Source organism: Eulemur rufifrons, chromosome 9 (genome assembly GCF_041146395.1).
Source record: "Eulemur rufifrons isolate Redbay chromosome 9, OSU_ERuf_1, whole genome shotgun sequence".
Classification (NCBI taxonomy): Eukaryota; Metazoa; Chordata; class Mammalia; order Primates; family Lemuridae; genus Eulemur; species Eulemur rufifrons.
In genome coordinates, this window is record NC_090991.1 from 493886 (window position 1) to 506831 (window position 12946).

General features: G+C 60.3%; 1 protein-coding gene across 3 annotated transcripts in view; it reads right to left on the reverse strand.

The window, feature by feature from the left end:
- MPRIP (myosin phosphatase Rho interacting protein) overlaps positions 1–12946 on the reverse strand; it is a 140789-nt gene that overhangs the window by 19176 nt on the left and 108667 nt on the right. For 2 of the 3 annotated variants that reach the window (XM_069481838.1, XM_069481839.1), the window contains exons 14-15: positions 10032–10599; positions 8214–8330 (exon numbers count right to left, since the gene is read on the reverse strand). In XM_069481838.1, coding sequence (XP_069337939.1) covers positions 8214–8330; positions 10032–10599 — 685 coding nt within the window. Of the gene's footprint in view, positions 1–1625; positions 5409–8213; positions 8331–10031; positions 10600–12946 lie in introns of all 3 variants that reach the window. The other variant, XM_069481837.1, reaches the window with a different exon arrangement.

The following is a 12946-nucleotide window of genomic DNA, read 5'->3' on the forward strand; positions in this document are numbered from 1 at the left end:
TGCTGACTGGTGGCACGGTGTCACCAGCACTGGCCTCATCTGCCCCTGGCTGGCCAACCCCAAATTGCCCCACCACGGAGGCGGCTCTAGTGGATGCAAACACGAAGCGGCCATCGCCGCAGGCCTGTGGACTGTGCTGGCGGCTGTGGACAGCTGCGGGTGCTCTGCGGAGGTCTGGGGGCCAGAGCAAAGGTTTGTGCAGTTTCCTTTTTGGGGCCACCTGGCCCCATCTGGACGCTGCTCTCAGTAAACTGACCGCAGCACCATCGTGCACACAGCTTTGGAAAACAGCTGTTGGAACTTTCCTCACGATGCACGATGTTTTAGAAGGTTTGGCTGGTGTGGGGAAAGCATGGTGAGCAGCGCTCGCCTGCCTGGGAGGTGCTGCCACTCGCCCCAGGCGGGGCTGTGCTGTCCCGCAGAGTTAACCCGCGAGCTGCCGGCTCCTGGCACACGTTCCTTTCTCACTCAGAGCCAGGGAGCAAGGAGCTGGGAAACACGATCACGGGTGTCCCACTGGACAGTGGCCACAGGGACCACACTGCGTGCAGGGCCCGTGCGGCAGCCGCCCGCGAGTCGGGCGCTCACTACGGCCCAGCCTGGGAAACGGTGCTGGCCGAACCCCGCCTCGCTCTGCCGCCTGAGCTCCAGAGGCACCATCTGCCCAGAGCGTGAGGGGCCTGGGCATTTACTGGGGCGGCTTCCAGAGGAGAAGTATCTGCCAGCACAGGTATCGGGGCAAACTTCTGAGGCTAAGGGGTGGCAAAAAACTTAAGAGGACGACGCCCAGGCAGCAACACGCACGATGTGGCCTGTGGTTACACAGGGCTGGGCCACCCCAGGGGGCCCAGCACATCACCTTTGTGTGCCAGGGCCGCAGAGGCAGCGTGTGAAACAAGGTGGGGGGTGGGGTAGTCCCAGGGGAAAGGCTACTTTCCAGAGCTCCGGCAGAAGGGAACAGGAATGCTGGGGACTGTGCTGTATGGGAAGGCCCTTCACACTAAGGCCAATTCCTCACGGAGAGCTGGGGCGAGAGAAGGACCCTCAACACCATCCTGCAGACGTTCCTATCTGTTGGGAAAACCCAACTCTGCTCTCCTAGGACAGTCAGGAGGGGACGGCCTCCAGGGAGGCCTCAACGCCAGCTCTCCAGGACGCTGCTGCAAGCACGGGGCTCAGGCAGCTGTTTCAGCCTGGCTCTGCCTGGGCCAGGTGGGGTTCTGTGAGGGGCAAGGAGGAGGTGAGGCTGGTGGGGCGTGAGGGCTTCTCTGGGGGAGGCGGGGAGAGAGGGGGAGGGAGGGGGAGGGAGGGAGAGGGGGAGGGAGGCAAGTGATGGGAAGACTACACTGTCCTCTGCCCCTGGGGCCCCTGCCCACCCTCCAGCCGGCTCTCCCTCCTGGTGGGTGATGCTCAGTGGGACGTCAAGCCTGTGGCCTGGGCCCTGCTCCAAGACCACCCTGCTGCCAGTGAGGGAGGGACGGCAGCACATCCCTTTGATTCTGCCCGCACAGTGGCTGGGCAGGATCAGAGGAGCCAAGAAGCATCTCCAGCTCCACCCTGACAGCCGGACGCCCCACCCCCCTTTTCAAAGGGAATCTGCTTTGCAAATAAAGGAGCACCAGGACCTTAAGGTTCTCAAAGTCCCTCTGGTACTTGTCCCGCAGCGTGGCTGTGTCACCCTCCAGGTCCTTATGGCCCAGCTCCTCCCGCATGGTGTCCATCTGGGCCTCCAGCTCCTGGACGCGCTCCCTCAGCCCCGTCGTGGACTCGGCCTCCCCCTGGGCGGCCTGCCTGCAGGAGGAGGGGGCCGACAGGGCCGTGGGCAGCTGGCCCTGGTAGAGGCAGAGGGTCTCCTGCAGGCAGCGCAGGTTCTGCGAGTAGTGCTCCTGCAGGACCCTCAGCTCCTCCTCGTGGATGGTCTGCAGCTCCTTGATCTTGAGCTGGAACCTGTCCTCCAGGGTCCGCATCTGTGCCACATGGTGCCTCTCCATGTCCTGCCTGTCTTGGACAGAGGCGTCCAGCTGGCTCAGCACCCGGCTGCGCTCAGCCTGCAGTGTGCTCTCGGTCCTAGTCAGCTGCTCCACCACACACCTGATCTCTTCCTCGTACCTGCCCCGCAGGGCGAATATGTTCTCACTGTGCTTGCTCTCCGCTTCCTCCAGACGCTGCTGCTGCTGGCCCAGCTGGGCGACCTTGGCCTTGAGCTCTGCGTTCTCCCTTTCGACGATGGTGATCACTTCCAGGTACTCGCTTTTCTGTTTGCGGAGCAGTTCCTTGTATTCCTCCCTCAGGACCCTGACAGCTTGCGCCTGCTCCAGGCAGGAGGCGCCCCGGGTCAGCCAGGACTCCTTGTAGAACCGGAGCTCCTTTTCATACTCCAGCCGAATTTTGCAAGCTGCATAACACACCTGCGCCTGAATAATTGCATCTTGAACCAACAATGAAGAATACTGACCGAGGCCTCCCAAACAAGTGACACACGAGAGATTCCGGGACGCCTGAAGAAGCTTCTGACAATCTCTCAGTGGCTCCACAGGGGGCAGAGACGGCAAAGCAGCAGCTATCTCCTCTAAGACGCGGGCCTTTTCCTTTAGCTGCTGGGCGAGCTCTTCCTGAATGGCAACAAAGGCCCCGGAGCTCCGGTCAGACAAATGAAAGGGCTCCTGGGAGCCGTCTGAGTTTTGGCTCCGTACTTCTCCTGAGGGGCTCAGGGCCCAGGACGTTGGTGCCGTGTCTTCACCGCCCTCCGGAAGCCGGAGGGCTTCTGAGACCTGCTGCATCACTCTCTCAAAGTCCGGGGTCTGGTAGGCTCCCAGGATCTCCCTCAGCAGGCACTTGTGCTGCTGCAGGGCTGCCTGGGTCCCCCGCAGGGTCTCCTGGACGCTCTGCAACCTGCGGTGCAGCGACTCCCGCACTGACTGCGTGGCAAAGCTGAGCTCCGCTCTGACCCACGTGGCATCAGCCAGGCCGGCAGCCAGGCCTTGCGGGACGCTCTGCTGTCCGCCTCCTGATGCGTCGCCTGCCTCGCCCCCCAGCGTCCCCAGGTGCTTTCTCAGAGCTTCCACCTGGCTCCAGAACTCGCCGTCCACCAGCACCTTCTTGGCCCAGGCATCCGCGGAGGCCCCAGTGGAGACTGTGGCCCCCTCAGACTCCAGCAGCAGCTCTCCCGACTGAGAAATCTCGTGGAGAACACGGGAGATATCGGATGTCGTGTTCTGCAGAGAGTCTGCTATCTGGCTGATCAGCGAGGCCTCCAGAGCTACCTGGCGGGAAAGGAGCCTCACCTGCTCCTGCTCGCTCAGCTCGGGCTGCCGCCGAGGCGCTGGCACCCCACTCTCCGCGGAGCTGCCCTCCTCGGCCTGGGCACGGGCCCCACTGTCGGCGGGGGCTGGCCAGTGTCGCAGGGCCTGGATGGCACCGACAAGCGTGCTCTCCACACTGGCCAGGGAGGCCGCCCGTGCGTCCTGCTCATCGTCCTGGCCAGCCCTCAGCAGAGAGCTCAGCTGTTCTCGGCAGTTTTCCAAGCAAGTCAGGGCCTGACTGTTTCTCACCTGGAAGTCCCCAAGCTCCCCAACGTGACCCTCAATCCTCCCGGCCCTCTCTTGCCTCTCCTGCTCCAGCTGGGAAGCCAGCGCGCCGACCTGGAGCAGGCTGGCACGGAGCTGCTCGCGGAGCTGGGCCTCGGTGCCAGCCCACTGGTGGTGCAGCGCCAGCAGCGCCTCCTGGCTCTGGCCCTGCTGGCTCTCCAGCCGGACGGTCACATCTTTGAGCTTCTCCTCCGTGACGTAGAGCTTGGTCTCCAGGGAGTGTATGATGGACAGGTACATCTCCGAGTCGCCGGTGGCAGGCGGTGCGCTGGGTGCAGCCTCCGAGGACATGCTCTCCTCCGAGGGCGACCGGTCCTGGCTGGTGTCGGAAGATGTGCTGCTGGTCCAGGTCTTCTCGGACCCTTCCGGATGGACGTGTCTCTGGCACTGGATTGTGGAGAACCGGATCCTCTGGCTCTTCACGCCAGGTGTCCCCTGGTCGGGTCTGGCTGTGCTCTGCAGGTGCCCCTCCCCGTCAGGCACTTCCGCCAACTTCGGGGGCAGCACGCTCTCCTCCCCGCACCCCTCCCCCGGGGCATCCTCCTCCTCAAGCCTCGCACGTGGGGAGCCCAGAGGTGCCGCTACGGCCTGCAGCTGTCGGCCCAGGAGCAAAACGCCATCCTCTTCCGCCTCTTCTGGGGCACTCTGTGGCTCTTCCACATCCTTTAGAGATTCGTTTGCAAATTTCCTTAAAATCTCTTCCTTTGCCTGAAGCTTAATTTCTGTTTCCTCTAAGCTGCTCCCCAAGACAACCATTTTAACCAAAGCCTCATTGAGGTCCTGATCTTTCTTTTCCAGAACTTTCTCGTGCACTTCCTTAATGTGCTCCAGCTCCTCCTCCTTCTCTTTCAGCAGAACATGCACGCTCTGGAGCTGGCTGGAGACCCTCCGGTAGGAGTGCTCTAGGCTCTGGCAGTCAGCCTCTCTTCCCCTCAGCTTCTCCTGGAGCTCGGCCATGTCCCCATCAGACGCAGCCACACGCTCCGTCAGCTCCTGGAACTGCTGCCTGAGAAGGTCCCGCTCGTCACACAGGCTCTGCACATGCTCGGTGAGCCTGCGGATGCTGCCCTCGCGGGCCGCCAGCTGCTCCTCCAGCTGGTGCACCTGCTCGCTGCCCTGGAACGTGGCGCTCAGCGCCTCCTCCTGGAGGGCGTCCCCGTGCCGGGCGTGGCCCTGCGGCTGGTCCTCGTGGGCGCCGGCCCTGCCCTCCACCGCCCTCAGGCCCTGCAGCAGCGCCTGCTTCTCTTTCTCGTAGCTCTCCAGCAGCAGCTCGCAGTTCCTCTGCAGCTTCTCCTCCATCAGCCGCTGGGCCTGCTCGCTGGCGCCGAGCTGCTGGCTGAGGTCGGCGACGCGCTCCTGCAGCCGCTGCACCTCCTTCTGCCGGTCCTGCCGCAGCGCCTGCCGCGCCTCCAGGTCCCGCAGCTCCTGCGTCTTCTCCAGCAGCAGAGCCTCGGCGCTCCTGAGCTTCTGCTCGCTGGCTCGCAGCTGGCCGCTCAGCGCCGCCTCGCTGTGCTGCCGTTCCTCCAGCTGCTCGCGGACCCTGCCCCGCTCCCGCTTCAGGTCGCCCTTGAGCTTGGCCAGCGCCTGCTCCTTGACGGCCAGCTCGGCGGCGGCATTGCTGAGCCGCGCCTGCAGGCTCCGGATCTCGGCCTCGTGGTGCCGGATCGCATCCTTGGCCTCCCCATAGCTACGTTTCAGGGTCTGAATCTGGTGCGTGATCAGCTCCTGGCGCTGGCACTGGGCTTCGAGCTCACTTTGGAGGTCTTGGTTGACTCTATGGAGCCTCTGCCAGGCGCCCGATGGGGAGGTGGCCACTTCAGTCTTAAAAAAACCGATTAAATACTGGTTAGTAACACTCGGGCCTCCCAGTTCTGAGTGTCACACCTCTGGCCGGGAACAACCATAGAAAATCTCCTTGGTGGGTTTGGCTTTTATCCTCTGCACAACATTTTTTTCCCCATTAAAAAAATCCAACAAATCATCTTAATTTTTTTTTTTTTTTTTTTTGGTAAATAGCTGCTTCCAGGTAAACGGAAAACATGGACAGTAACATCAAAAAACAGCTTTAACTGAACAGCTTCTAGGAGAAATAAACCAAACAAAACTGAATAATGGAACACACTGAGAAGCAAAGCGAGACTAAAGGACAGAGAGCTGTGGGCAGAGGGACAGGAGGAGCGGGGCGCCTGCAGCTGTCTGTCTGTGTGCAAATAACATGTACACGGCTCTTTACACCAAATCCTAAAAAAGTGCAGGACGTAAGGTGTAAGTAAATGATGTCACTTCCTTCTAAGAGAGGAAGAGAAGGAAGGCAGGTAACGCTTGGGAGATGTCAGCAAGGTGACATCTGAACATTTTCCTTTGCACAGTGCACCCAGTCCTCCACAGTAACAGGAAGAACTTATCTCTACCTGCAAGAAGACAAAACAACGGCGGAAATGGAAGCCATGGAGAAGAATATGATAACCAACAAAACAAACCTTTGTGAAGTTCAAAATAAGAAAGTGAAGCATGCGGAAAAAAAAACAAACAAAGAATCCCCAAACTGGAAGGCATGCAGAATAGACAGAACTCATACAGTGTGGGGGAACCAACACAAACAATACGGAGACGAGCCCAGACTGGGAATTCGGCCTGCCTGTGCCCCCTCTCGGTGTGCTGGCCAGGGAAGCCACAGATGTGACACTCAGTTACGTTAGGTTCAAATCACACTCCACGATCAGCGTCCACACCATGCATGCGCCTCCCAGCAGCATAACACCCACCCCGGAGGCTGCCCCTCCTGGCACCTTCACCCCAAAGACCCCTCGCTCACCCTGGTGGTTGTGAGCATTTCCAAAGCTCAAAGGGTGGCGAAAAGTAACAAGGTATTAGCTTAGCAGGAAGGTATTAGACCAGCTTTGCCCAGTGACCCAGAGGGAGTCTGTCCACACTGGACATGGGGGCAAGCTCTCAGGTTAGCAATGTGCAAAGTCTGCCGGTACAGGCCGAGGACCCCTTATCCATATGGTTGGGACAAGAAGAGTTTGGATTTTAAAATATTTGCATTATACTTAGTGGATGGGCATCCCAAATCTGAACATCTGAAGTCCGCAACGTTTCAGTGAGCATTTCTTTTGAGCATAACGTCGGCGCTCAAAGTTTCGAATTTTGGAGCACTGTGGATTTCCGAATTTGGGACGCTCAACCTGCGTCTTTACCCCTGATTTGAAGTCAATTCTTGAGGGACAGGGACCCAATCGAGGCTTAAAAAGATGCTCCCCACCCCTGTAGGGCCTGTGCGAGGGACCTGGGGAGAGGACCAACACTGCCGTTTCTGGTGCCCAAGAGTCTGACCTGGGCCGGGCAGTGACGACAGCAGGGGAGGCTGGGGGAGGGGGGTCCAGAACACGTGGGAGAGAAAGAAAGAGGAGGCTCGAGGTACATGCAGCAAAAGAAACGGCACAGAGAGCAGCAGGTGGGCAGACTGGTCAGAGTGCCCCAGGGTGACTCAGACCAGGGCCAGTGCACAGTGGTCTGAAACGTCAACACTCAATATCACTGAGACCCTGGGTCATCGAAAGCCAAAAGGGCCTTCGCGGCCCACCAGGGTGAAGCCTGCAAAGCAGAGGGCTGCTGCTGCAGGGGAAGCGACACTTGCACTTCCCTCCGGGTTCAGTGGCGGGCCCAGAACTTGAACCCAGGACCTCAGCCCTGGTGAGAACTAGGCTTCCCAGGCTGCCGCCCTGTTTCAACCTCCCCTAGCACGTAGTCCTCAATCTCCCCAACGGCACGACAGCTCCATGGGGGTAGAACACGTCTGTTTTGCCCCAGAAAATAGCACAGGCCCTGGCAGGCTGCAAGACACGTGGCCCACGCGGGCCTGCCCTGGTTCCAGGCTTCCTCCTGGGCCCTGTGACAACCCACGTCAGGCCCACTGGCCCTCTTGAAACTGGCTGCTGGCTCGGAGCCGGGGGTGCCCAGATCCTGGCGCAGGTGTGCCGGCTGTGGGCTGCCAGCCCAGGACCCAGGCTGCTACTGCTTCATCTCCCCCCTAGGCTGGGCTGGCTGGGTTGGCTCACGGCTAGGTGGTCACACTGTCCCCCTAAAACTCCAGCCTTGGAAGAAAGTAGAAAGTGGGACCCCGGGGCTGGTGGTAGGAGCCTGGGCGCGCCTGCAGGTGTGATACAAACACAGGCAAGGGAGGGTCCAGCTCCACCTCTGCCTTTAACTTGCTGTTGGCCGTGAGCAGCCGCGTGGCTCGCTGCTGTGATTCAATCTGCACAGTGGGCGACACCACTACGGTGGAAACAGTTAGAAACGGCATGCAAACGTATGGTGCTTACAATAAACCTATCTCAGCTACTTTCAGACCCAAAATGAGAGACCACCAAAATGATTTTACTACCAAAAAAAGTCCTTAGATACAGAGGTTTCAGACAGGTCCCCCAAATGTCATATAAGAGGGAACTCCCCCCAGCACACGGCGAGCCCTGGCCTCATGGCAGAGGAGCCCAGAGGCATACGCTTGGGGAGGTGGCCCTGCCCAGGCAGGTTTTGCACATTCCTAGCCTGCCTGGCCTGAGCCCAAGCGCGAGCCCTGCACACTGAAGCCGCCCAGCACCACGTGGCCCCTGCCCACCCTACCTGCAGCACATAGCCCTCCCGGGCACTCTGCTCGCGGCCCAGGGCCACCCTCAGCTGGTCCTGCAGGAGTCGGTTCTGTTCCAAAAGGTCCGAGGCTTCCCTTTGGCTCTGCTCTAGCTGTTGGCAAAAAGACGCATATTTTTAAGCAAAATGATGATAAACAAAGCAGCGACAGAGCACAGGCCCACGGAGGCATGCGTTGCTGACCCTGGCTAGGCTTCCACATGGAGTCCCCACATTTCAGATGTGCTGATCTGCTCTCTATCTGCATCACTGGGAAGTGAAGGTTCCAGCTCAAGCCGTCAGACTCAGTGTCTTCCGGGGAACCAGAGGACTGGCTTGCCCCCAGCCTCACCCCATCCCCAGGCAGCTCTGGGCACCCATGTAATTTCCACACCTGCTCACAGTTCCAACGCGCAGGCCCCGCACAGGTACTGAGTCCCACCCGCTCCCTGGGAAGCCCTGTGAGGTCCTCCCAGTGTCCTCAGCCGCCCACACAGGCCTGGTGGGCCTCCCAGGTGGGCCTCCCTGCAGGCCCTGGCATGGCTTCACCTGACACCACTCCATTTGACCGGTTTTTACACAATGGATTCCACATAAAGTTTTAGTTGCAAGAAGGTTCCTATAGTTCCCTCAAGTAAGGTGTGGAAACCCGTGAGTAAGCTATTTACACTCCGCTTGCTTTCAACAGCTCTAGTCACTCACTCGTCCATCCACCTCCCCCTCACAGGTTTCCTGGGGGTCCTCCCGGGACTGTGGTGAGCAGGAGCTGGGTGTGCACAGGCAGCCAGGGCCAGCTCCTCCCAGGGTGCGGCCAGGCTGTGTGTGAGAGGTGGGGAGACCCCTGACTTGTAAACATTACGGACAGGCTGCTATCTAAACCACAAACCGATGAGCCAGTGGCCTGCTAACTCGCTCATTTTAGTAGTTTACAGCAATGTGAGTTTGAACTGCTATTTTATCTCATCTTGCTTTTATTATTTTATTAATGGGTAAAAAAAAATGGACAAGACAAAGTATTGATGTGGCGATAACTGAGGCTCACAAATTTAATAAAATGCGAGGCACGCCAGAGCAGCAACTCTCTAGCTTTAACAGGCTACTTACGTAACAGAATGCATTTGAAATACGCTGTTGGGGACTGTCCCTGAATGGAGGGTGGAACAGAGAGTTTAACAAAAACCAAAATGCTACACACCTCCTTGGCCCTGGGGCCGATGTAAACCCACTGTTGAAGTTTTGCAGGTTGGATTTCAGGATACACTTCCATGAGAACATCTCATGCTACAACGCAAGGCTGGAGCACTCATGGCTGTGCCCCAGCCGGAGGCCGGGTGTGAAGGTGACAGTTCGAGTCCCTCCTCCACGGCCTGCCCACCCTGCTTACCGTCCTTGGCACCCAGGACCCAGCCTTTGCCTCCGCTGCCTGCCACACACCCTCAGGGCCGTCCGAGGGCCACGGTCACGGCATCTGGGCTCATCTCTGCCTCCAGCTTCGATCTGCTCAACCCAGGCTGCCCAGGACAGGCAGACACCTGACTCCCCACCCTCAACAGGCAGAGCAGGCCCTGCCACCCCACTCGCCTTGTGTCTGGCTCCTCTGTCCTTGAAAGGCCCTGATGATCCCTGCCCGATTCCCCCACCTGCACCCCGCATCTCTCAGCGTCTGCCTCAACCCTAAGGACCCTCCCTGCGTCTGTCTGCCTTGCAGGCCTGCATGTCCCTCACGAGGAAGGACGGTGTGGTCGAAGCCTCCGGCCGTGGCTGGGCACAGCCAGTGCTCAGGGAAGGCTCACGGGGAGCCCGCCCCAGGCCTACCTCCTTCTCTAGCAGAGAGGTCAGCTCCTGGGCAGAGAGCCGGTCTCCTCCGTCCTCAGAGGGCAGGTGCAGGGGCGTGATTGGCACCTGCTTTTCTTCCCGCAGAGGGGTGGTCTCCACCTGATGCCACCGCTGCTCAATCTCCACATGGACATTCTGTGTCCTGAGGTCGGGGGTCACAGGCAGCCCTGGGCTCCGGTCCACCTCCATGCGCAGGGCCACATCCTCCGGGTCCGCCACCCCGAAGCGCTTGCGGCGCTCCTCCCGCCGCCGTGCGCGCTCCCGCTCAAGCTCGCCAGGCTCTGCCTCAGGGCGCCCAGGCTCGTGGGTATCGGGGGCTCCCACGGGGGTCCCCACGGCGCCAGCCCTCTCCTGAGCCAGGGCCTGCTGGATGGGGCGGAACTCGGCCCAGTCAAAGGTCTTGGAGCGGCCCTCCCGCCTCCGCTCTCGGGCACGGCTCCTCTTCTGCTCAGGGTCCGGCTCCCCCGGCTCTGCCTCTTGCTTCTCACTCGGTCTCGGGCAGGTGTCAAAAGAGGAGCCGCTCTTGTTCTTTTCCTCTGGCAAGGAGCTGCAGGGCGGGAGGGCAAACACAGCCTCTGCTGGGGCAGCTCTGGGGACCCCCCGCCCACCAAAGGGCCGGCAAGGTGAGCTGCAGCCCAGGCCCTGCTTGTACCACACCCCTGTTCTGTGCCCCCCGCAGTTTCCAGGGATATCCCATTCCTATCCCTCCCTGCTGGCACCGCCGTTGCCCACGTCAGTACTAACAGGACTCCTTAACTGCAGGCGTGCTGCACAGGGCGCATCCTGGTGGCCCTGTCCCCGGGTGACGGAGCCTGGGGACTCCCACAGCCCACGGGCAGGACGGGCCGGCCCGCCCCACGCAGGGCCAATGCCCAGAGCCGCGTCAGGCTGTGCGTGGCACAGCCACCATCCAAACGTTTGGTGAGGCCACCTCTGTGCGTGCTGGACTAGGTGAACCAAGGAGAACTAACCGCTTCCCCAGAAGGCTCAGAGGTGTGAATACGCAGGTATCATGATCAGATCTGCGCTTTACAAGCCCACTCTGGCTGCTGGCGTGGCAGATGGATCAGAATGAAAGGCCGGGACCACCTATGGGCAAGGGACCCGGGTGGCCACAAGCCCACCCCACGCACTGGGCGCGGCTGGTCGGGGAGGGAGGAGGGAGAAGGAGACTTGGCAACCTGCCACGCCGAGGTGGCAAGAGGTGTCAGGGACACAGGCCATGCAGGTTGTGCTCACAGCACGCCTGGTGCCCGGCAGCAGCCCAGGGCAGAGCTGGGTGTGCCTACGGAACTCACGCCTCCTCCGAACCTGCCCAAATCGAAGATTTCTGGTCGGCCTCGCCTTGGGCAGGGGAGAGTGAAGGACATTGCTGATGGCAAATTTACAAGCAGGGAATGGACTTGAGGCAGAGGTTTCTGGACTCCACGGATGAGCCCCAGAGGCTGACCCGAGTGGTCCCCGATCTCATCCAGGCCCTTGGAAGGGAGCTAGAAGCCACCCGGGGTCAGCGAGGGCCAAGGGGGAGCTCTAGGGAGCACCTGTGTTTAAATCGGGACCACGGGGCCTGCAGAAGAGGCACACAAAGGAAAGAGGAAGTGGCTTCCGTCACCTCCAGGGGCCACCGGCCCAGCCTGCAGCTGGTGAGAGCCACGGTGCCCTGCAGTGGTCAGATGTGCAAGCGTTTGGGTAACACACTGACGTTCGGATAACGACGATCCAGAGACCTCCCGACATCAGCAAGCGGAGAGCACAGGCTGAGCCTCCCGGTGGCGGGCAGTGCGGGGACGACACACAAGCAGGAGGCACACACGACCCCCCGAGTCCCGCCGGCTGCCCCTCAAGGCTCCTCTGGCCCCGAAGGCCGGAGGCATCCTCCACTTCCCAGCCACAGAAAACGAGGGGCTTCTGCGAGTGATCCTGCTTTCGTGCCTCCTTCGGATTTTGTCTTGCAGCGCTAAGAATATTCACGTTTCCCTCAAATAACAAAAGCCAACACAGAGGAAGAGCAAAGGCTGAAAACAACTGGGGGTGGGTGAACACTCTCCTAACTGGTCAAGACTTACTAGCTTACGAAGTAAATCTAGCAGGAAGATAACTGCCCGGTCAACTTCTGTATACAGACGAATTCGCGGTCTCTTCCTTCACCCCCCTGGCCAGCAGTCCCCGCATGCAGGGAAGTGGGCACTCGGGCGTGGCAGGCTGCCTCTCCTGGGCCGTGGACAGGCACACACGTGTGGCACGGGGCCCAGCCTGGCTGGGATGGGGCAGGGGGAGAGGCCCCCAAGCCACCCACCCCTGTGTGTCCACCCCGCTACGCCCTGCCTGGAGCCCACGCAGCAGGTTCTATCTGCTGCCAGCAACCTTAGCAGAGAAGCCCGAGGTGCCTTCCTCACTCTGCTATGGGGCTTCCTGATAAAAGTGCTTGGAAAAGAACATGGGGCCCACGAAGCTTGGGGTCTCTGCTCCTGACGGGACAGCCACAGAGGCAGCAGCAGGGGCCCTGAGGGTGGGAGTGCCTGCTGCAGCCCTGGGCGCCTCCACCCAGCCGCGCACACAGGGTGCCCACTAGCCAACAAGCCGGCTCTCCAAACGGACCCAGAGACGGACACAGGACAAGCAGGCCTGGCTCTACTGATGCAGCAGCCACCAGACGGCGATTGTCTGACCAAGCAATGAACAAACGACAGACACAGGGAAGAGGACTAAAGAATCCATCTGGGTGCCTTTTCCTTCCTTCTTATTCAAAGAGGTGTGGGGACAGCAGGAGGAGACAAAGGTTCGGATAAAGAAGGGGACGGCCGAGGCTGCCCGGCTGCGACCTCACGGCCTTCACAAACCGTGACCGTGATGCAAGAAACCCACCTGCGGAGCAAAGTGCACCACATGACCTG